This window comes from Cryptotermes secundus, unplaced genomic scaffold (genome assembly GCF_002891405.2).
Source record: "Cryptotermes secundus unplaced genomic scaffold, Csec_1.0 scaffold1016, whole genome shotgun sequence".
NCBI lineage: Eukaryota > Metazoa > Arthropoda > Insecta > Blattodea > Kalotermitidae > Cryptotermes > Cryptotermes secundus.
The window spans coordinates 1092665-1117307 of NW_019724759.1; the positions used below are offsets into that span (position 1 = coordinate 1092665).

General features: G+C 42.2%; 2 protein-coding genes across 2 annotated transcripts; both read right to left on the reverse strand.

The window, feature by feature from the left end:
* Positions 1 to 1526: 1526 nt before the first annotated feature.
* Positions 1527 to 8264, reverse strand: LOC111862985 (cuticle protein CP14.6). The gene is made up of 3 exons (XM_023848889.1): positions 8161 to 8264; positions 5976 to 6091; positions 1527 to 3129 (listed from the first exon to the last, which is right to left on the reverse strand). Exons 1-3 carry the CDS (start codon positions 8170 to 8172, stop codon positions 2874 to 2876), a joined length of 384 nt encoding a protein of 127 aa, XP_023704657.1. The 5' UTR covers positions 8173 to 8264; the 3' UTR covers positions 1527 to 2873.
* Positions 8265 to 18493: 10229 nt separating this feature from the next.
* Positions 18494 to 21646, reverse strand: LOC111862961 (endocuticle structural glycoprotein SgAbd-3). The gene is made up of 3 exons (XM_023848850.2): positions 21627 to 21646; positions 20043 to 20164; positions 18494 to 18926 (listed from the first exon to the last, which is right to left on the reverse strand). Exons 1-3 carry the CDS (start codon positions 21633 to 21635, stop codon positions 18656 to 18658), a joined length of 402 nt encoding a protein of 133 aa, XP_023704618.1. The 5' UTR covers positions 21636 to 21646; the 3' UTR covers positions 18494 to 18655.
* Between the last annotated feature and the right edge of the window lie 2997 nt (positions 21647 to 24643).

Here is a 24643-nt window from a genome sequence, read left to right on the forward strand (position 1 = left end):
AAGATTTGGTATGCCAGGTTCATAATGTTCATAATAACAGGTAGAGCTGTCCATGTAACAGGCTGTGTAGGTCCATAGGGGTGTGAGACGACGAGGCTCCCACATTTTCTAGACAATCGGCTCACAGATGGCGGTGAGGTTGTCAGCCTTTCGCGCCGGCTGCCCCTTACCCCTAGGAAGATTCATGGTACTCATTTCTGTTAGATGCCGTCTCGACCCCAGGACATAGTATGCTATAAAGATGTTCTGAAGAACGGAATTGTAGATCCATGGTTCTTAACTTCAGTATCAACTGAAGGTGCGTGGCATGCTTCACCACAGAGAAAAATTCTGCCTGTTCCCTTTGGATAGGAACCTGCAGGAGCGTAGGTTTGGCCTGCCAGCTGGTGGACAAGAGGAAAATTGCCACCTACGCCGGCCATTGGAAAGTCGAACATCCAGCCCACAGTCTGGTGCTTATAATGACTGAGCTAAGTTTCCTAATTTTATTCTATTCCGTTAGCTTCGGGGGGCAACTATTTCAGTCAAGTGTACATGAGGATAACATGTGCAGTTCTTTTGCACGCGATAACATAGTTGATCGAGGCACTGTGACACAAGCCGGAAGGTCGCGGGTTCGATTCCCGAAGAGGTCATTGGATTTTTCAATTGGCCTAATCCTTCCAGCCGCACTATGGCCCAGGGGTCGACTCAGCCTCTAACAGAAATGAGTATCAGGAATCTTCCTGGGGGTAAAGAGAGGCTGGCGCGCAAGGCTGGCAACATCACCGCCATGTGTGAGTCGATTTTCTAGAAAATGTGGGAGCCTCGACGTCTCACAACCCTGTGGGCCTCCATTTCCTGTTACAGGGGTTGCTTTAAGTTACCTTACCTTTTGCGCTTGTTACTGCAATACAGTAGTGTCGAAACGTAAAGGTATGGCGGCTCATTCTTCTCTTACGATATAAACTGAAGATTCTCTAAGTTGAACCGCCTTCCTCAAAGGTCATCATATTTAGCACTGTGAAATGTTAAGCACATGTTGAGGCGTCCGAGCACTCCTACTTGTTGTCTTGGTTCGTGGTCCCCTTTCTATAGCACTGAAGGCTGTTTCCCAAGTGTTTACATTGTATGTGGCTGGGTTTGATGTTGCCACAACGGCGACTTGATTATCATAATCTTGGATGTGATGCCCTCTTATCTGGTATAAATTCACACCGAAAATTCGGAGGATCGTACTGTCACCGTCTTCAGGGTCGAAAAGTAAGCAAAGAAATCAGAAAGTATTAAGAAACAAGCAAAGCGTTCTAGAACCTGAAGATGGAGGCAGGACGTTCGTCCGAAACGTCGGTCACACACTGCCATATCTTAGAAGACAATATTCTCTTTCTTAGGACATTAACTGCTTAATATAAAATACGGTGTGATGCTGTACACATCAAAAGAGTTGATAGGTCTCTGACATAGCACGAACATTTATTCATATGGGGAGGAAGTGGTGAAGGAAAAGTACATAGGTATAACGGAGTAAATATATAGTCTCGTGGTGTGCAGAATACATTCATAAGAATGACATTGATATGTTTTATTTTTGTAATGTATCGTTTCTCTCAATAGCCAATGTACAGCGTGTGTCAGCAACAAACTTTATGGCCCTAAGACTAGGCACTTCTGTGACTGTCCCAGCGGTTGAAACTTCCTCTTCCGGAAGGGCGTTTGGCGTTCCTTATATACTCTCTGTTGCGCAGGTTCGTTAGCAGCCGTTTTCGTCATGCGCACTACGTCGGAAGCAAACTGAATGTATATTGAAGTCTTTCAAGTGCTTCTTGAATTACTGTGAAATGTGATTATCGTTTTCTTCACTACATTTTGAGACTTGAATAGAGCGAATTTGTAATGACTCGACTGGGACGCTGCTTCATGTTTTCTATATACATATAGCAAAAATTAATTTATTATTTCCCCCGCAAATCATGTTTAATTGTGTCTGCTATCGAAATTGCTGAAAGCGATAAATATGGCAGATTGAATGTTTACCGTATTCATTACGCAATTCAGGTTTTTTCACACCCAGACTTCATCACAAGACATGTACTGAAAACTTAAGAGTTACCTCAGTGACGACGTTTACTTTACGAAAATTGAAGAAAGCAGTCTTCTGGGATTTGGCGCCGTATCCCAGAAGACTGCTTTCTTCATAGTCACCGCCGTGAAAGCCTCAAATTTTACGAAAATTAATTTGAATTTCTCATCTAATTTGAGAAACTCTGTCTTGAGAAAAGTTTTGAGCTTGAAGCGATTTGCAGCGCTTTATTGAACGCTTAAACGTAGAGATCGAAGAATGTTCCCCAAATGGACCATGCTTCACAGAGAATTTCTGATATGGAGATATTTAAAATAGATTATGTGCTTTACATATCTTGGTGGGAATTACATTTCCTAATAGTTTTAAATGTCTCTGATGATCATGAATTACATTTAGTACTGTTAGCTTCCTAGAAGTTTCAATAGGGCGATATTCTAAAATAGAACACAAATTTTCAGGGTATGAATCTGATCGCATCCTCAGATATTGGGTACCCACGCAGTTGGGTCCGTTAGAAAGATCAGTTCTTAGACACTGGGCAAAAAGCTGTGTTCTGGTTTTTAGAATATCATGGATGGATTCCAGGGAGGTAGTAACAATAAATTATTCTTACTGAAAAAGAAAGAGTAACGTATAATTCCGTTTTCAAAAATAAACCTGTAGTATACATTCCTCCGTCAGATGGAAAATGTACTTCCCCATGGCGTTCGAGTAAGAATCGCGAGTTTGCTAATGATTTGAGAGTTGCGAAATTTCATACCGAAAGAATCTCACGTACACGTCTTAAATTACAGATTTCTTAGTTTATTTATTTGGTGTCTTTCTCCTCTTCTGGATGCGCCTTGTTGTACTCTATGGAGCGAGCGATGGCCTCTGGAATCTGCAGCAGATGTGATCCCTGAGGTTGGTAGCCGTTCTCGTCTGCAATGTAGGTTACAGTGTATGTAACGCCGTCTGGTGCCACGTACGAGAAGCTTCCTGTCACGGATTCACCATCATCGTCAGGCCCCAAGTTCTTCAGTTGGCCGGACTGCTCAGCTTTGGTGCCGTCGCCCGTTTCGAAGCTGCCATATTGAAAGAGACTGTCACTGTCACGCTGATAAGGTTCGACTAGAGTTCACAAAATGGTGTCATGCGTAGTGGAAATGAGATTTTCGATATAAAATTCGATTACATTGTAAAAATGATAATTTTAATATTATTATTGTAAACTTCACTTAGAATTATTTTCATTTTGGAACAAATGCTTGAGAGAAATTGGATTCTGGAATTACGGAGCAATAAAAATAGTGAAGGAACAAAAATATGGAAACAGACTAAGTGCGGTACTCGAGATGAAAATGTAACTTATCAATATCCAGCCAAACATAAGGATTTTTGAAGAAGAAAAAAAAAAAACCGTTGAAAATTACAAATTCCGAATTCATTTTTGTAATATATGAAATGTTATTTTTATATATGCTTTCAATTAAATAATATGTTTATATCATATTCTTGTTTAACATTTATGTATTTTATCGTTATTTATTTGTGACATTATTTTTAGCTCCATGTATAAGGATTATATTTGGGGGGGGGGTCGTGAAATTTTTCGAGTGCGAAAGTGTTCCTTGGTCAAATGAAATTAGGAAGCACTGGTTCAGACCAACGCAACACTGCACAGCACACTGTACTGTGGCATGCTACAAGTCGCACAATGTTGTTTTGTTCTAAACCCGCGTTTAGGCCTGACTAATCACAGTCGCCGAACATAACTCTTTCTAACGGGCATAACCCAGCAGGACCCTCAGCTTGTTTTCACCTGAGGCTGGGAACAGATCTAGTTTCCGAAACCTTTTGTTCTATGTCGGATATTATATTCCCACAGCGGCAACTACAAACTGTACAGTGTTCTGAGTTGCAACGAAAGGCGAGTTGGAAAGAGCCTGATATTACAGAATAACACGTCGCCTCTATCTTCAAGAACGAAAAATAAGCCACGAAAGAAACCGGCAATGTTCAGCTTAGCTCAGCGTACGGCCTGCTTCTGATGGTTTCTTTCTTGGTTTAATCTTCGTCCTTGAAGATGCATGCGAATTGTTCTTCCGAAACGTAGGTTGAATTCTAACGAGCTACACGGCATTTTATCAAAGAAAATAGAACTGTTCGTAACCACAGCTATAAGAACATCAAATCCAGTGAGATATAGGTTTATAAAAATGTGAGATTTTCTGAGCTGTTCAGAGAATTTTGAAGAAACTCCGGGCATCGTGTCGGATTCGAAGTTCTCTCAGCGGTACTGTCTTCTGGAGCGTTACGGCATGTAGATTTGTGGAAGTTTACAAACATTTGGGGGGAACGTACTGTCTCCATCTTCAGGGTTAAATAGTAAACCCAACAGGCAAACAGCATAGAATGTAACTCTGCTTTCTGCTTACTTCTCTCATACTTTTTTTATCTATCCTGAAGATGGAGGCAGTACATTCTTAACATCGGTAAACTTCTACAACGCCACACGGAGTGACATTCAAGAAGATACCATTCTTTGGAGTTTCATTTTTACCATGAATGTATCCCCAAGTAGGAGTGCAGATGCCTGTGTATCGCATAACCAGTCGGCACGGCTGACACGGGTTTGGGCCTGCAGCTTGGCTGCTGTGCGTACGTTCAATAACAAGAGAATGGGAAGGCCCGAAGCCGTCAATATTTGTACAACGTTGGTAAAACCCTGTCACGTTCAGCGTAGAGCAAGCTGAGTGACCACGTGCTGTGTTATGTGTTAAATGTCTTTCGAAAATACAGAATCAAAACTTCACATTTTGTTAAGCAGGCACGTGTCTTTATTCTAGTGAAATGACCAAGTTGGGTGGTATATACTCCTATTCGGAAGTTGCTGGTTCGAAACTCTGTTGGGACACCCGCTAACCTGATTGAGGTTCTTCGTAGGTCTCTTCAGCTCCGGCAGGCAATTTCCAGGATATTGTCTGCATTAATTCACGACCACTTTCTTCCAAAATCTTTTCCTATTCATCCTAATATTCGGCGTTATATAGCTTAGCTACTAGCAGCGCTGAAAAATAGCGCACAAGGTATCCTAGTCAAGTGTAAGACTACCTGTAGAAGACCCATATAGGATTTAGCTGTAAGAATATGAAGATTTCCACCCCAACTGGGAGTCAAACTCCGATTACTACGTCGTACAGCCTGTAGATTGTTATATTCGTGTTCCTTTGAATGACGGAAAACTACAGTACGGCAACGGAAGGAGCCCTGTCAAGCGGTTGCATTCTACTTTTGGATTTGAGAGGTAACAAATTTGAATTCTGGCCGGATCACAGACTATCCTGAGTGAGGCTTGCGTGTTTTTCCTCAGTTCTCCACGTAAATACCGTTACATTGTCGCTTCCTTCAAAATCCATTCCAATTTATTATTTATTAGTCATTGTACAATACGACGGCTTGTACTCAGGTTCTGAAAGGATATAAAATAACTAACTTCATGAAGCTGAGCCCCTCTTGAGAAGCTGCCAGTTGTGCAGCCACTCAAGAACTTCCCAACATTTTGTGGAACCCGAAGTTTCATTACCGTGTTCACAAGAGCCCTCTACTGGTTCCTATCCTAAGCCAGGCCAATCCAGTCCATAACATCCCATTATATCTCTCTAAGATCCGTTTTAATATTATCCACCCACCTGAGTCTTGGTCTTCCTAATGGTTCTTTCCTTCTGACTTTCCCACCGATAACCTATATGCATTCCTTTTCTCCCTATTCGTGCTACATTCCCTGCACATCTCATCCTCATTGACTTGGTATTTCTAATTATACTTAGCGAAGAGTACAAGTTGTGAAGCTCCTCATTATGCAGCACGTAAAGTAGCATAAAATGAGAAGGAGACTGCGAACAGTTGAACAGAGGCCCAGTACACTCACCTGTAAGAGTAGGATCCATCTCCGCTGACTTGACTCTGCTGCTTGACAATAGGAACGATCTCATTTTGCTGGGGAGCCGCCAGGACAACGGCTGCCAGGCAGGACAACAGGATTGTCTGAAACACATTCTTGAGCACTGACCCTCTCTAAATGTTCAGAGATGCAGAACACTTCTGAAGCAAATCAATATAAATATCGTGTACACAGACCGTATGCATGGATTTGTAAATAAAAAATTTAAATAGTAAAGTTATCCCTGTAACAGGCAGTGGAGACCCACAGGGTTGTGAGACGTCGAGGTTCCCACATTTTCTGGATAATCGGCTCACAGATGGCGGTAAGGTTTTCAGCCTTACGAGAGCTGGCCACCCTTCATCCCGAGCAAGATTTCTCGTACACATTTCTGTTAGAGGCTGAGTCGACCCCGGGGATATAGTGTGGCTGGAAGGGTTAGGTCAATTGAAAAATACAATGACCTCATCGGAAATCAACCCGTAATTTTCCGGCTCGAAGCATAGTGCCTCAACCTACTATGGTACCACTTGCCACCCCTTCGTGAATATCTGAAAGAAAGTTGTCTTTGCATCGTAGTTGCCTGGCTTGAAATCTTGTTACAGTCAGGTATACTGAGTCCTGAAGCTGGAGGAAGCACGTTTTTCCGAAACATACACTCTTACCTCACTACAGTCCTGAGCCGTCGTTTTATGAGTTATGTAACGAGGATGCCAGTGTCTACATTTTAAACTATCGAATGGTGATGTGAATTGTGATCAATGATTTCAGAGAGATTTAATAGGAAGTGGTGTGCCCGCAACGCCTTACTATCCCAGAATTGTCCTGGAGGAGCTGTGGAACCTCACGAGAAACCTCAGCCTGTTAGCCGAAATCGCGAGCCAAATTTCGAAACAAGGACCTTTAGTGTACAATTCTAGAGCTTTGCCTGTTCGCCATCCTGTTCAGCAACACAGCGTCACACCCCAGAAGATCAAAATAGGACTCTTTCTCTACATGGAAACGTCATCTTACGAAAATGATTTTCTTAGAAATCTGGAGACCGATTAAATTTAAGCTGTGTCAGACAGGTCACGTAGATTATAATGTGTTTATGTTTTGCGTTATGTAATCCTTATACAGCTGTATGTATGAACTTCGAGCTTAAATTAAATATTGCTGCCTATATTATGCTATGTAGTCTGATAGCTCTCCATAGATGGCTCCTTAACATTTTTCTGCGAAACTGAACCTGCCCTCTACAAATGAATGTATTTTTTTTTCGTAAGATCATTTCAGCCCAGTATGGAAATTAATAACACAGAACCACTTAATCTTCTCGAAAATAAACGACATTTGATAACTTTCACCACTCCATCTTCTAGAAGTTTCGTTGTAAATATGATCACACACACATAATCCTTAATTCGCTCTCAATCATTAGCGATAATACCTATTATAATGATTATTAATATTGTTTGAATAAATCAGCACAATGTCTATTACTCAATTTTGGAAGAGTTTTCAAAATTCTTTTCACTGTATAGGATATCAGGTTCTCACGACGTGCTCATCTCTCTGGGGCTCTACAGCCCTGGCGGACCTTGGCTGCTTTATCAGTTTCTTACTCTGTACACAGACAGTAGGACTCCTTGGAAGGGGGATCAGCCCGTCGCAAGGCCGCTACCTAAACACAGAACAACACGAACACAGAATAAACGCACGAAGACATCCATGCCTCGAGTGAGATTCGAACCCACGATACCGATGTTAGAGCTGGCGAAGACGGTTCATGCCTTAGACCGCTCGGCTACTGTGGCGTATAAGGTCATATAATCCATTGAAATTCACCAGACGTTTCAGAGGAACATGTCGTCTCCATCTGAAACGTCGAAGAATAACCCGATATAGAAACAAACACTGGCTCTGCTTGTCACCTACTTTCGTGCTGGTTTATGGTTGGTCATCCTTCGACCCTGAAGATGGAGGCGAGTCCCTTTGAAATTTCCGTTGACTTTCAACGGACTACACAGCGTTATATATCAGAAAACAGAATTCTTCAGGTGTTTCACTGCCTGTTCGATCCTTCCCTGGGTTTCGTATTGTATCTGTCCGAGATAACGCAACGCAATTGTTTTCTGAGAAAAGTGCAGACGTCACTGCAGCACAATCCGGCTGATGCGCCACAACTTACCAATTTGTTCATCTCGGTTAGCCTGCTGTAACGGCGTACTCACTCCCTTGTGTTGCAGTTACCGAGTGTCCCCTCGTATTTATACTGAATTGCAACACTTCAAACAAAACGACATTTCATCATACAAATTTCTGCAACTGACTGAAAGAGTAGGGAGGGACAGAAGGTAATTTGGAAAGTGGGGGGAGCAGTCAATTTCTGGCCGTGTCTTTTGTAATTTTTGCATATATTAAGTATATTGCAGTAGAGGTGGAAGGGGGAGGAGGAATGTTTAATGCGTATATAAGACTAAAAGTGATTTATTGCTGTTTAATGGGTAAACAGGAGTTGAAGAGAGAGGAAAGAAGAAGAGTTTGTTGGTTGGAATAAAAGTGGAAGCACAGCTAAGAACATAAGTGAATTAATGTCTTTACCCATTATTAGCTTAAAGATAAAAAAGTAATGTACTTCGCCCCAGGCTTTTTCCAATATTGTATTCTTATTCGCTATTTTATACGTTTAAGCCTAACATCTGAGCCAGTCTAACTGATTAAAATGCTAGAGATATAAAATAAATTTTGAAAATTCCTGCTGTCCCTTTCAGATCAAAATTATATTTATTAGTTTATCTAATAATGCCTCGAAACTGACTCCAATGAAAAGTTTCACTTCTGGGATATAACTGTATAGGTAAAGCTATCCCTGTAACAGGCCATGGAGGCACATAGGACTGTGAGACGTCGAGACTCCCACATTTCGTAGACAGTCGGCTCACAGGTGGCGGTGAGGTTTCGAGTCTTACGCTGGCCGGCCGGCGCGTGAATCGGACAATCTTACCGCCATCTGCGAACCGATTGTCTAAAGAAAATATGGGAGTCTTAACGTCTTACAACCCTATGGGCCTTCACGGCCTGTTACAGGGATAGCTTTACCTTACCTTTAGCACTTAGAGTTCCAAAAAGAATGTACAGTACTCATTTGTCTTATTGTAACATATGCCATTTTTGCTTCTATATGTTTTCCATGTTGATGATAATGCAGCTTACATTGTGTTTTTTATGTTTATTTCGTCATTCTGGTCATAAGTGGGACAAAAGGGCATATTGGCACGAAGAATCTCGTATTTTCAAAGCATGTCAATTGGTTTGAACACCCAAATATTAGAATCCTACCCAGATCCACAGAATGCCCAAGTTCTGTTGCATCCTTACAATACCATGAAAGGTTAACTTGTTTCAGTAACTGTGGTGGAATGTAAACACTGTGCTTATACTTTCAGTTGTCAATTTGCATAATTTAGCTCCGGGATAAGTACAATTTTCTCGTTCCTACACTCGACGCAAAATGTCTCCGAGCCTGGACTACGTCACGGAAAGAAGGGAAGGGAAGACTAAGGATGGAAAGGGCGAGGAAGGACTGGGTTCTCTCCGCATGCGCAATCGCTTGGCGGTCTTCCCCTCCCTTCCCATATTTCGGTTTGTTGGCCACCCGTGTTAGTACTTAACGGTCAAAGCAGCTCAGAAATACGTTGCTGCGTCTGTACATACATAAGCATAAAGATAAAAAGGTAAAGTTATCCCTGTAACAGGCCGTGAATGCCCATAGGGTTGTGAGACGTCGAGGATCCCACGTTTTCTAGACAATCGGCTCACAGATTGCGGTGAGGTCAGCCTTACGCGCCGGCCGCTCTTTACCCCCCAGGTAGATTTCTGGTACTCATTTCTGTTAAGAGGCTGAGTAGACCCAAAGGCCCTAGTGTTGCTGGAACATTAGGTCAATTAGGTCAATCTCATCAGGACTCGAACCAGCGACCTACCGGCTTGTGGTGTAGTGCACTCATATAAGCATGCATTATGTAAATATTTTCAGTGCAATTTTTTATGGTTCCAGACGTTTATGGTTAATCGCGTATAATAATCTGTTGAAAAATTACCCTCTCAAAATATGCTAATATAATATCGCACCACCCAGCCTCCTATCCAGTGGGTACTGGGGGCTCTTTTCCTGGAGTAAAGCGGCCGGGGTGTGAGACTGACCACTCATCTCCAACTAGTGCCATGGTCAAGAATGTTGGAGCTATACTCGTAACGCCACTCCACCACTCGTCTTCATAGTCGATCAGAGTGGTCGCTCGGTTTGAAGCATGAACTCTGTTCGCTCGCTCCAACACTGAGATCGTGGGTTCGAATCCCATTCGAGGCACGCATATCTGTGTACGTTTATTCTGTTTGTGTTGTTCTGCGTGTAGGTAGCGGCCATGTGACGGGCTGATCCCCCGTCTAAGGAGTATACACCAGCAGTGTACAGGAATAAGAAGTTTAAGTATCAGCCAAGGTCCAAGGGGCTGTACGACCATAGAGAGAGAGAGAGAGAGAGAGACGTCTTCATGGGCAGGTTTTTAATGAATTAACCACAAGGATAACTTTACCTTTTACCTTCACTATTTCTCATGTGTTATTTTGTATTCCTGTTGAGAACACAGTTCTAACAGTGTGTGTTATATATCCGGTTGGTTGAAGCGCTATGGTACAGTTCGGAAGGTCGCGTATTTGATTCCTGATAAGATCATTTAATTTTTTAATTGAACTAATCCTTCCAGCCTCACTATGGCCCTGGTGTCGACTCAGTCTCTAACAGAAATGAGTACCAGGGATCTTCCTGCGGGTAAAGGGCGGCCAGCGCGTAAGGCTGACAGCATCACCGCCATCAGTGAGCCGATTTTCTAGAAAACTATAGGAATCTCGAAGTCTAACAACCCCATTGGCCTCCACGGCCTTTTACAGGGATAGCTTTGCCTTTATTGTATATCTAGTGACTGGAATATATCTCGAAATATCAGTGGGATATTGTTGCAGTTATTCCTATTATGTTAGAAGACTAACTAGCGATGCGCTGATATTCTCCTGCTTTCCCTCTCATCTGCTGTCCGCGCTATGTCTGAGCTAAGTTTAACATAGCAACACAACCTTTCTGGACAGATTGTTGCTAACTGAATTTGTAAATAAATTTGAGACAGCAAATTATGCTATTTGCAAACGCACACTTGTGCCTGCCGTCTTTTATTGTATATATCTGAAAACCAAACACAGCTGTTTAATATAGGGCACATGTAATGCACTCGTATATACAGGATGATTCACGAAGTTTTACCCCGGCTTATGGTACATATTCCTGGGGTTATTTCCTGCAAAATTTCCTTATAAACTTGTGGTCCGTTTTCAATAGTTACGGAGCAACAGTAGATTTTCGTAACGCATCATTGTGAATGCAGCGCTATGCTTCAGCGTGGGCGACCATACGTTCCAGTCAGCTATGTCAGCAGATAAGGTAGACCGGTTTGAATGTTGCGCGTAGGTAGATAGGCAGAGCGGTTCATACGCGTGCGACGCGTTGTGTTGACGTGCAGGGAGACACGTTTGAAAATCTTATATAAATCCAGTCGTCTTCTAAAGCACCACAGTTTAAAGGAAACAGATTGATAGAAGGGTGTGATATGCAACCATTGGTATGTTTACAGAATGGGATGCTGAAAATAATGTAATTTTGTAACATAAAATCGACGAAAAATGTTGCACAATGCAAAATTAAGAAATTGAAAAAAAAATGGTTTTAGAATGCTTCTTTCCTAAAACATTAACGATTTAAAAAGTGTTTGTATTGTATTTCTAATTTGTTTTGACTGAAATTCAAACGTCGGCAAACTTCTACCTGACTACATGGTATCACATGCCTGTCATCTGAAGCTCAAATCCAATATTTCTGATAAACAATACGGGTCTTTTGGGTTCTAACGCTGTTTAATTTCGGAGACAGACCGGCGTTTCGCAGGAATGTATCACATCCATCTTAATGATCGAAGAATAAGCTAAGAAAGAAATCTGAAGAAGCTTACTCTTCGATTCTGAAGACTGGGGCGATGTGTCCCTCCGAAAAGTCGGGTTCATTCCGAACTAGACGGCTTTACAATTCATTACACTTCACGTCACCGCCGTGCTAACCCCAAACCCAGCACTTGTGATTAAGTTTGTTCTTATAGGCAATCATTGCCACGTATCCGGGGGTTGCGTGACTAATAAGACGGGTTTTGAATTTTATGATCCAATTTATTGGACCTTTATACAACTGGTTACAACATTTCATAAATCACTACCTGACATCCTGGCATCTTCTTCCGAGTGGACACTCCACTGGAAATATTCTGACTTTCAACTGAACTCCATTGTACTTCCTCGTACTCCTTCAATTCTTCTGACTATGCTCTCTTATAATTCCTCGGCACGGACTCCACTGGAAACACCGTCTTCTGTTGTCAAGAATGCGTGTTTAGTGGTCTGTTACATAGAAATGAATGGATTTCTATTGTTGAGAGCGTAACTTGGGAAATGTGTTTACCGGGCCGTTGCTTAGCAATGAGCGTATGCGTCACAATATGTTTGTAGTACGTGCAAGTAAGCTTTCTTAGTAGAATTTACGTCAATTTTCCCGTTGTAATTCCAATCAATTTCTAACATAATCGGAACAAAGTGACAGAAACCCACCGTTACGTCAGGTCAAGGCCTCACACAGTGCATATTTATTTTCCTATTTGTAAACGAAAGTCTTGTTACAGGAGGTGGAGATGACATTCAGTGGCTGGCACCTCAACAGACGAGGAACCTTTGAAAGCAGATCCACTCCAGACACTGCGGTGTGTATATTTATTAAAAGATCATAAACCTAACTGTACATTGCTACTTTTCAACACTTGCGCCTCTGCCAAATGTCTTGAGGGAATAGACAGGTATCCATTTCGTAATTAACAACACAGGGTACTAATTTCTGGGTCGTGATGCCTCGTAATCTTGAAGATGTTTACTGACTGTTCCGGAGAAAATTAGTGCCAGTCTTCAGTGACGAAGAGTAAACCAAGCTCTGGAGACCACCCAACTGGTACAAGTAGGGGAACGCATTTCACTGAGGGTAAAAAGGCCGGAACGTGAAGCTTACCACTAACCTTCTTCAAATTCCGAGGTCAAGAATGATGGAGCTATACCCCCACTCCCACATATGTCTTCATGGCATAGTGCTTGAATAATTAAGCACAGGAACAAAGTTACTTTTTACACACACATTTTATTTTGAGGCATAATAAAACTTCCTGCATTGAGTGTACAGTAATTTTGGATGTGAAGCCGTGTAGTTTGGTAAGTAAGTACCTGCATTTCAGAGCTTTATTCCACCTTCATCTCCAGGATAGAAGATTGGGCTGGCAGGTTCTCATCAGAGTTCTTAAGTAGCTACGAAACTGTATGGTGTTACCTGTCGGAAACCCGTGATTTTATGCTTTCGTGAGAACCGAAAATAACATGAATTTTGTAATTTTCTAAACGCTTCTACTTACTAAGTATCAGATTCAGTCCCTTGAAGACTGAGTTTCTCCTAAATAATATATAAGTATTTATTTCGTACCTCACAGGAAACACGTCTCCGCTACAAAAGCCAACCGGTTAATGCTGTTTAAGGAAAAAAAATGCTGTTTATTGTGAGATCAATACGGAACACACACGTTAAACGTTAAAAGTGGTGGTATGTACAGTAACCACTAGACTTTAAGTGATAAATGTGTCGCGTTCGGAGCAGAAGTCATAACATTTCTTCCATATTGTCACGTATTACGTGTGTCTGCAGAAAAGTTTTGGGTTGGTGGATAGATTTATCGACCACTTACAGGTCATATCTACAAAAAACCATAAGACTAACGCTATTTCTACACTTTACACTTCACTAGAGCACACAGTCTAGTGTTCTCGGTCTGTTAGTAGATGTTTCCTGGTGACGGCTCCAACAACGGCTATTCCTCTGTCTGCTGCTGAAGTCCTCTCTTAGCAGACTCCCGTACACAACTGATTCTTGTCTCGATTGTAACTTCTCGACACGGACCACTTAGAAAACACAGCTCTTCCATTTTTATAGTTCAACTGTTGTATCATTAAGAATCTGCTACTTAGCAACGGGAACGTGATTGCCGAGCTGTTGCTCAGAAACGGCCCTGGTATATCCGTCTATCTCGCCGTCGTTACATAGCAACGGCTCTACGCTCAACAATATTATGCAGATTTACTGTGCCTCAGACTTTGTGTTGCTTATGTTATGTTCGTATTTAGGTAATATGAATTTGTATTTTAACAGACAGCCATTTTGCATATATCCATCAATTGGAGTTGACAATCGTTAGACTGAATTATGCTGCAGTGCACTAATGATAAAGAAAGTGTAGTCAGGGTCGAAGCAATAGAGCAGGCGAGCTAAGCGGTCTGCTTGAGAAGGCATGATTTTGGGGGATGCATATTATGGACCTCCCTTTTATGACTTTTGTTAAATGTACATTAATTTCTGCTGCTTTTTGTTTCGTACTATGACCATTAATTGGCAATCATCAGACATATTATGCAACAATGTAAATACAACTGTAAACTGAGAACTTTTTCTTGTCTGATTGCGTAACCTCAAGGCTTCTCCGACTCCGCGATTGTTATGACCGGATGAGACCGTACCTTTATCGCCGTTTCTTTAACACCTGTTTTAATAATTATGACAATAAAAACGGTTTCGTCACAGTGTCCAAGAATTTCAATGCAATTTTTCATTTTGAAAAGGTTTTGAGAAAGCTGAGCTATTCTTAATTGTGGGGTGGCAAGATCTCTTGTCGCCTAGGGCGGAATTTCGGTTCACGAATTCAAATTTCTGCTGAGACCGTAACAGTGGACTGACTGGACTACGACTGGTGCTGAATTCTGCCTTTGTCCTTTTGGCATTCAGGAGCAATGTGATGCATTAGCAGTGAGAGCTGAAACCTCGGAACATGTTTACTTTGCGGTCAGACAGAACAAACATAGACGACCCGCAATTAAAAACAGGAGGCTTTGTGTTCTGATGACGTCACTTCTATACACGACTCGCCCAAATGACGCAATGGTTGACACAATTTCGACACGCGGACGCAAAATACTCTGAAGAAGCCTTGCTAATTTTTTCGAAGTAACAGAATTTTTATACCAGTCTGCTCTTTCTTCTTCGCTTAATGTGACAGGCAATCGAACCCCTTCCCACACCGATTCATTTCATCTCTTTCAAGATCTTCCGTGGTTTCTTCTTCCTTTGGGCTTGTACTGCGGAATATGTTTCATTATCCCTTCATCTGCCATTCTCTTCAAATGATTTAGATATTTCTGTCGGTATTCATCTACTTTTGTATTCTGATTTCATTGTATTTATAATAAGACCACTACTGCTACTCTTTCTACTACTGCTTGTACTACTACCACTTAATCACTTTTGCCAGGGGTTTTCAGGTTATGCTTTATGTTAGCGTTACCTCCTAAAGTAATACATAAATTTACGCCCTCCTAATCCCTTAATCATTTTATTTGAATGTTCCCAAGCTTCTCTGATTTGTCCTTCTAATTAAGGCATTATGAAATTAAGGCTTTAGGATAGATAGAAATAGTGACTTGAGGCAGGCGCCGTGGAATTTAATTTTATGAATTATTATTGTGCCGATCGCAGTGGCCACGCGGTCTAAGGCATGAACTATCTTCGCTCGCTCAAACACTGGGATCGTGGGTTCGAATCCCGCTCAAGGCATGGATGTATATCTGAGTTTAGTCTGTGTTTATGTAGGTATTGGCCTTGCGACCGGCTGATCCCCAGTCCAAGGAGTCCTACCGACTGTCTTATTATTATTAAGATACTGAAGCGAAACAAAGCGTTTCGCGGATGTCCTACACTCCGAAGTGGGGGTAACAGGAAAAAGAAGGGGGGGGGGAAGAATTCGTATTGAAATGCGTAATTCGGAAAATATAATTTGATATCTTTTACAGCAAAGCGTTTAATGTCGATGAATTTAAGTCAGGTGGGCTGCATAAGAAACCTTACTGTGAGGAGCTAGAAATTGTGGACCATCTCTGCTTTAAAGCATGAGACAATGAGGAAATCCCGTCTCGCACCCACACAGCCATTAAGTTTCACATGATTAAACAATCTGTCAGGTTAGCAGCAGAGGAATCTCTGGTTGCGTCTGGTTACGTGTACCATACACCTACATCTGTGCTACCTGGATATGACACACTTCTGCAAGACAGCACTCGCTAGAGGAGCAGTGTGTGTAGTGGACAGTGACGGAAGGACGGAGAAATACATTTAACGTTTTCTGTTTATCTTCACTGAGTTGTGATGGAGTCAACGGTTTGGCTAGCCGGAAAGAAAACCCACTTCGTTGTTCATGATCAGCTAACTGCTGGTTGCCGGTCGCCCTTTACCCACAGAAAGTTTCCTACTCATTTCTGTTAGAGGCTGAGTCGACCCCCAAGGCCATAGTGCGGCTGGAAGGATTAGGTCAATTGAAAAAATCTATTTCATCAGGATTCGATCCGGCGATCTTCCGGTTTGTAGCACAGTGCCTCTTATCTTTGCAGTTTTATTCCGAAATATCCACTGTGTCTTGACGTACTCATGTTGAGATGGAGAGAGGCAGCGTGTGTACCACAAGAGTACCATTTGCCCCCAACTGTAAGCCAATAAGCGAACACGCTGTCGCTTGTCGTCGTTGTTTTGTTTATATGCATTCCATAGATACTGCGAACAGAGTATAGACTATAGGCTTTACATTTATAAGCTCCCAAAGAGTAATAAAGCCGGTCACGGTAGCCGAGCGGTCTAAGGCATATACTGTCTTCGCTCGCTTGGAAACCAGGATCGTGGGTTCGAATCCCACTCAGGGCATGGATGCTTAGTTTGTGTGTGTGCGTTTTTCTGTGTTTGTGTACAGGTAGAGGCCTTGCGACGAGCTGATCACCCGCCCAAGGAGTCCTAGCGAATGTGTAAGATCTAGAAAAAACCGAAGTGTACGGAGAGGTTCATGGAGGTAGGCCTAGGCCCACTGGGGCTGTAGAGCCAAGGAAAAAAATGAGTAACAAAAATTGTAGTTTACTTTTTCAGTGTTATTTTTATTAATTAAAACTGACTGTATATTAAACCAATAAAAGTAGGCAGGATATTGAGACTCGTGCGCGGGAATGCGACATCTGCTGAGCGGCCGCGCGAGCATGCGTAGCTTACAATGAACATTGATTGTGACATATTAATGGAAGTCCGCCGACGTTTCGGAGCAGCCAAGCAAAAAAAAACACAAAGAAAAAAGCGGCATGTTGTTTTATAACTCGGCTTACCTTTCGACACTGACGATAGAGGCTCTACGTTTCTCGAAACTTCGGTGGACTTGCACCAGATTATATGTCATTACAACGCAGACTAGTCGCCGCTGTGATAATCTCAAACCCAACTGGATTCACCGTTCAACGTTATTTACTAAAGAAAGGATGAAGTTACTGACCTTTTTCTGACGTCAAAGGATGAGCATTTAAAAGCGTGTCACATGTCTAGAAGGCTTGAACATAATCATAAGAGTATGGATGTCGTAAGAGGGATGACGCCATATATTTTACATCTTCAGAAAGCTAGATTTCAATGAACTAGCTGTAGACACGTGTCTTAACAATATACAGAACTTCGGAGGTATGTCTTCCGGGGAAACCCCTTCTTGCTTCATATTAGTTTCCTGCTTGGCTCATTCTTCGGCCCTGATGATGGAGGCATCATGCTCGTCCGAAAATTTAGTTGCTTTTAAGCGGAATATATGGCGTCATATCACAGAATTTGGAGATCTTCATAATTACCTTTGTGAAAAAGTCTGATTCTGCAGTTTTTGTGCGTCCCGCTCGTTTAAAATCAAATTATATAGATCTATGTATATCCAACTCACGAGCACAGAAAACATGATAAGAAAAACTCAAAACAATTCGGTCCATTCTTCGGACTGGATATTTTTCTTTCAGTTACAAATTTAATTCCATGTGGATCATATCCGTTTTATTACATAAAACTATGTCCAGTGTAATTTCAAAACTAAACACTGAACTTCATAAAGGTTACAATTTTATGTTTATTAACGTTACAAAATAAGTGTCCATAACAGATCTGATGTATAGGGTCTAATCTACATTTCTACAAAATAAGAAATTCATGCAAATTTATTTTCGTATAAAATCAGTATCAAGTAGTACAATATTGTCAATAAATGCTCTGGGTACCGTATTTGCTATTACAGCTTACTTCGTGGCTGTGTATAACATTTTGAACTGATGTGTGTCACCTATCGTCTCTCTCTTATGTAATATTATTTTATTCATCAAGATTTTCTCGACAATATCACATATTATCAAATGTTATTAAATATTTAAAGTCTGAATTTGTTCTAAATAATATGTAAAAACTCAGTTTGTACCTCACAGGAAACACGTCTCCGCTGCGAAAACCAATTGGTTAATTCTGTTTAGGGAAACAGCCGCTGTTTGCTGTGAGAATCATACCGACTAAATTAAAATTCTCTGTGGTCAGAACGCAGAGTTTAGTGTATCAGAGTAGGTGGTATATATAGTAACCACTAGGTTTTAAAGAGTTAATTGGGTGTAGAAGAAATCTATTCGTTCTTGTCACTTTTGGGTGGCAGACTTAGCAGATACGCCACAGCCTTCCCGATGGCTTCAGGAACTGGAGGCGCCGTGGGCAGGTGTTCGCCTATAGGTACATATCCCTTCTCGTCTGCTGTATACGAGACAGAATAGGTCTTCCCGTCTTCACCGATGTACGTGAAGGAACCTTGGGACACTTCCCCAGCCTTATCGGGTTCAGGGCCCACGACCTTCAGCTGGCCCGATTGCTGTACCTTGGTTCCGTCTCCACCCTCGTACCTGCCACAGTTTACAAACTTCCGAATCACACTGTATTCAGCTTCACAAAGCACAGCTTTATGTGCCAACCGCCTCAAGAACTTTCCTGACCGTATTCAAAAAGAATTAGGTTCGAACCTCAGCCACGACACGGGATAGCCTGACTTTTTCTTAGTGCCTCCAGGCAAGTTCTGGGATAGTACTGCTATCAGGTCACGGCCACTTCCTTCCAAGTCTTTTCCATGATTACCCTATTCGACGCTATGTACCTGAGCTCCTGATAGCGTCGCAAAACAAACTAGAAGAAAACTCTCCCTGTGACAGGCCGAGGAGGTCTATAGGATTGTGAGACGTCGAGGCTCCCACGTTTTCTAGACAATCGGCCCACAGATGGCGGTGAGGTTGTCAGCCCTACGAGCCAGCCGTCCTTTACTCCTCAGGAATATTCCTGGTACTCATTTCTGTTAGAGGCTGAGTCAACTCCAGGGCCACAGTGCGGCTGGAAGGATTAGGTCCATCGAAATAAAAGTTAAAATGAACTCTGCAAGTGCCTATTTACAGAAATGTATGTCTGACATCATGTTGGGGGCGCGTGGTAGCGTAGTTGATTAAAGCACTGTGTTACAAGCCGGAAGGTCGCGATTTCGCGGCCCGATGAGGTGGATTCTTACCAATTGACCTAATCCTTCCAGTCGTATTATGGTCCTGAGGTCGACTCAGCTACTAACAGAAATGGGTACTAGGAATATTCCTGGGGGTAAAGTGAGCCCGGCGCGTAAGGCTGACAACCTCACCGCCATCAACATCTCATTTACGAGATTGGGTGTCTTGGCTGAGATTCGAACTGGGTACCTTCGGAATTCAAGGCAGAAAACAAGCTCAACCGTGAGTTTTCTTTCTNCAATGTTTCGGAGGTTGGGCTGCCTACTTCTTCAGGCAGAAACCTATTCAGAGCTATACCTTATCGATTGGGCCCAAATGAGTAGGCTTCCATTTCAGCACGGAGGCAGAAACCAGTCTCCGAAAAACGGATTCTAAATTTAAACAGACAGGACGATGCCTAGTGTTCAAAAAGTTAGCAATTGTATCGCAGTTGGTCACAAACTTATTCGGATCTTGTTTGAAGTACATGCTTACGCGTAATTGTAGGTGCCATCGAAGTTGACGTTGTTCTCCAGCGAAATAATGGGCACAGGCTCCTTCTGGGTCTGCGGTCTGCCAGTTACCGCTGCTGCCACAAAGGGCAGCACGAGGAATACCTGGAGGAAAAGAAAATGGTTATGCACTTACAAATGTTTTTAAGCTTACAATTTACCGACGCTGTCAATGTGGATACTTGTGTAGGTTCCATGATATGATCATAATGAATGTGAAGCGGTTGGTGGAATGAGAAATGGCAAGGGAAACCGAAGTATTCGTGGAAAACTCGCCCCAGTGCCACGTTTTCTGCCATAAATAAGACATGATTTGAGCTTGGATCGAAACCCGATGGCCGGAGTGTAAGCCCGGCGATTAACTTTGAATGGGTTAGAAAAATAAAAATGCTTAACCAAACAAGAAAACTAAAAAAGTTAATAAATGCATGATTTTTGCTATAGTTCGCTTGCCGACTAAAACCACGGAGTTTGTTTTATAATATTAAATCTTATGAAAGTTATGAAGTAGCCGTAGCGTACGTTAACAATGAATGCATAACGAGATAGTTATGATGAGGATAGAAGATGATTGAAAAATTCTTTGAAGAAGGCAGGCGAAATTATGTCCGAAATATTTGAGAACAGAGAGCGTTAAGCCACGACCACTTCCTTCCACATTCTTTCCAATTATTATCCACTCACTTTCCTACCATTGAGCACAGCCCGAGCTACTGAGATTTTCGTGAAATAAAACACAATTAAACACATGATAAATAAACAAATAAATAATGCGGATATATAACTAAATTAATACATAAATAAATAATGGGGCACGCGGTAGCGTAGTTCGTTGAGACATAATGTTACAAGTCGGAATGTAGAGTGTTCGATTCCCGATGAAGTCATTGCATTTCTCAATTGACCTAATCCTTCCAGCCACACTATGCCCCTGGGGTCGACTCAGCCTCTAACAGAAATGAGTACCAGGACTCTTCCTGGGGGGTAAAGGGCGGCCGGCCGGTGCGTAAGGCTGACAACTTCACCGCCATTTGTGATTATCTAGAAAATGTGGAAGCCTCGACGTCTCAAAACCCTATGGGCCTTCACGGCCTCTTAGCTTGAGAATAATGTAAACAACGCGATTAGTTCGTAATTAAATAAAATTATGTGCACATAGCAAACAAACGCATTCATATTAGATATGAGGTTGTCACGTCGGTGAATATGAAGATTGCTGTCATCTTGGCTGTGACGTCTTGTAATCTGGTAGAATCATACTGATGTTTCTCAGCAATATTCTGCTTCCATCTTCAGTGTCGAAGAGTGATGCAAACAAGTGGAGCGAGCTCTTGTTCCTCTGAAACTTCAGTAAACGCCTGACAGACTGCACAGCGTCGCATCCCTGAGAACAGTAACCTTCAGACACGTTCGTAATTATATCTATTAGCATTGGTTCCTCTGAACAATTTCGTAAAGCCGTATTGCAGAGTCATCAAGGAAAGACCAGCAGAAGTGGTGTGACGTAACTGGGTAAGTAGTGGTTACTGCAGGAGATGTTTCAGCTTGCGTCACTCAAGGTACTTACGAATTTCATCACTGATGAGCCGTTACTCTGCACGTATTGGCTGAATGTGTGGGCCAAGCCAAGGACTCCCACTATTTATACACCCTGGGATTGGACCTATTGCCCTTTCGTGGAGGCGCACCCTACAAATAACGGAAGAAGATATGCTGGGGTGGGGGCAGTATAATTGAATTGTTTTCTCCTCTTGATCAAACTTTGGAGCACAGGGTTGATTTCTCAGTTTCATTGACCATTTTTACAGACGGTAGGACTCCTTTCACCAAGTCGTAGGTGGTGGACAATATTAAAATGGATCTTAGAGAGATAGGATGGGTTGGTATGGATTGGATTGAGCTGGCTCAGGATAGGGACCAGTAGAGGGCTCTTGTGAACACGGTAATGAACCTTTTGGTTCCATAAAATGCTGGGAAATTCTTGAGTAGCTACAGATTTGGCTTCTCCTCAAGAAGGGTTCAGCTCCATTTATAAGTAAGTAAGTAAGGACCCCTTTCACGGGTGAGCAGCCCCTCGTAAGGCCTCTACCTAAACACAGGACAACACAAACACAGAAAAGCGCACACACACCAAACACCCATGCCTTGTGTGAGATTTGAACCTACGATCCTGGCTTCCGAGCGAGCGAAGGCAGTACATGCCTTAGGCCGCTCGGCCATTGTGACCGGCACACACAAGTACAGTACGTTCAAATTCATAAAAGTACAAGTATACGCCGTCTAGAACATCTTGAAGTGTATAGAGTTTGAGGTTCTGACAGCCGTGGTTATGAACAGTTCTATCCTGAGTAGTAAAACCGGCTTTTTTCTAGCTCCTTCCTTGTCTTATTCTGAGATCGTAAAGATGGAGGCATTATTATTCTTCGAAAGTTCAGGGACTTCTGCTACACAGATCATCGTATTGTTTCATCACTGAAGGCTTCCAGTAATATTAATATCCTAGAAGTTCAGCATAGTGACTGGCTATGGGCTGGACGATCGAGAGGTCGCAGTTTGAGTCCCGGTAAGGTCCAGAATTTTCTCTCCTCTATGTCGTCTAGACCGGCTCTGGGGACCTCCTCACCAATGAGTACCGGAGACTCTTTCCCGGTGGTAAAGTGGTCGGAGCGTGATGTTGATATTTCGCCTCAAGTTAGTGCCGAGGTCAAGACATGGAGAATCCATACATCCACACCCCCAAACGCCTTCATTGCGTAGTGCTTAATTAGTTAAGCACAAAGACAACTTTACCTTTTTCACAAGGAAATGATTACGGTCTTCTGAGATATTATAACATATATTTATTTTTTTGTAATTTTACGAGGATTTTAGTAAGTAAACTGTATAGAGTTGCTTGGTGGGATGCTTCATGAATTGATATGGTCTGGAAGGTAGTGATCGTAGCCACATGGAATTAATATGCCTCGAGGAACTGAGAAAAGTCACGAAAATTCTCGGTCAGGATAACCAGTATCCCGACTAACAAATCAAACATCACCCAAATAGAAGTCCAGATGATCACTCCTACACCAGCCCTCTCAGTGAAGCGCTTTTGTGTCCATTACGTCACAACACCCTGTTATACATATATATTACCTGTTTCTAAGGCGTAGGTGGCAGGATAATATTAAAACTCGTCTTAGAGAGATAGGATGGGGTGGTATGGACTTGATTGATCTGGCTCAGGGTAAGGACCAATGGATGACTCTTGTGAACACGCTAGTGAACCTTCAGGTTCCATAAAATATTAGGAAATTATTAACTGAGCGACTGGCGACTTCACACGAAGGGCTCAGCTCCACGGAGTTAGTTTATTTGTAATGGCTGTGGTTTGAAATTACGTAAGAAATTATATGTGCAATTTTCTGTCATGAAGATGGAAGCAGTACCACAGAAGACAGTATTCTTTAGTATTTAATCAATTTTGTGTTAGGATTAATAATAGTATTGGCAACAACCGGGGTTAGTTATGTCAGAAGACGGGTCATGTGCAAAATATACATGTATGAGGTACAACAAAGGGTCTGTAGTCGTAGTGTGTGATGAGACTGGGAATCAATCAGCATTCCTCCCTGTGAGGACACAGACACAAGACATGTATAGACTGGCAAAAAACTTGTTTCCTCAGAGGTCAACGAGTGACTTGAAAACATCACATGTTGTGAAATATACAATTTTTATTTCATTGTTGGTTGAGTAATCTTCTTGCACCCCTTGTGAACCACAGCTGCAATATATACTGCTCCCCGCTCCCAACTTCGTCGCCTAGTTAATACTGTTCAGTTTCTAAATGGATGCCGTCACAAAAATTTGTTAATATTGTCACGTCTAGGGTTGACTATAGACGAGGTTTGGATTGGTGAATCGATTTATTGACCACTAATAGACACCACTCGCAACTACAAGTGATTATAATGCTATCACTAATCCACACGATTTAAAAATTACTAAAGCACACGCTAAGTTTTCTCAGTTTGTTTTCAATAGTCGTTTCCTGATATCGGATCTTAACAATGAAGATTCTTCAGCTTCTATGTTCACGTCATTATTGTCCGGCGAATATCCCGCAACTGAACTAATCTCACAATCAGAATCAGAGTCAGAGTCAGAGTTATTGTACGACTGGCTGTTTATCGACAACCAGTTCTTGGAGCCAAATTCCTTGAGACTCACGACCAGTATTTTTTTTTAACTGGACACTTGCGATTATAGTTCTCCTGTAACATCCTCTCGTCATAGAGGATGGGTCTGTTGCTTACAATTGCTCCTGGTCCTCACCAGTGCAGTCATTCTCGGGTGTGAGTCCTGCGGGACTCATGACCGCGTTTTGCTGTCTCAGATTCAGGAGTCCCCAAACCTGGAGGGCTAGGTCCCCGTATTTATTTACCCCAGGAACAGTTACTAATGTAACCAGACTATCGAATATTAAAACTTTATGAAATATGCCCACACGTGGATATGAACTGAGAATTCCGAGGTGTAAAGAAGGCATGTGGAAATTGCATCCACTCCAGTACAGGCTGAAGCTTTACAGCTTTGTTCATT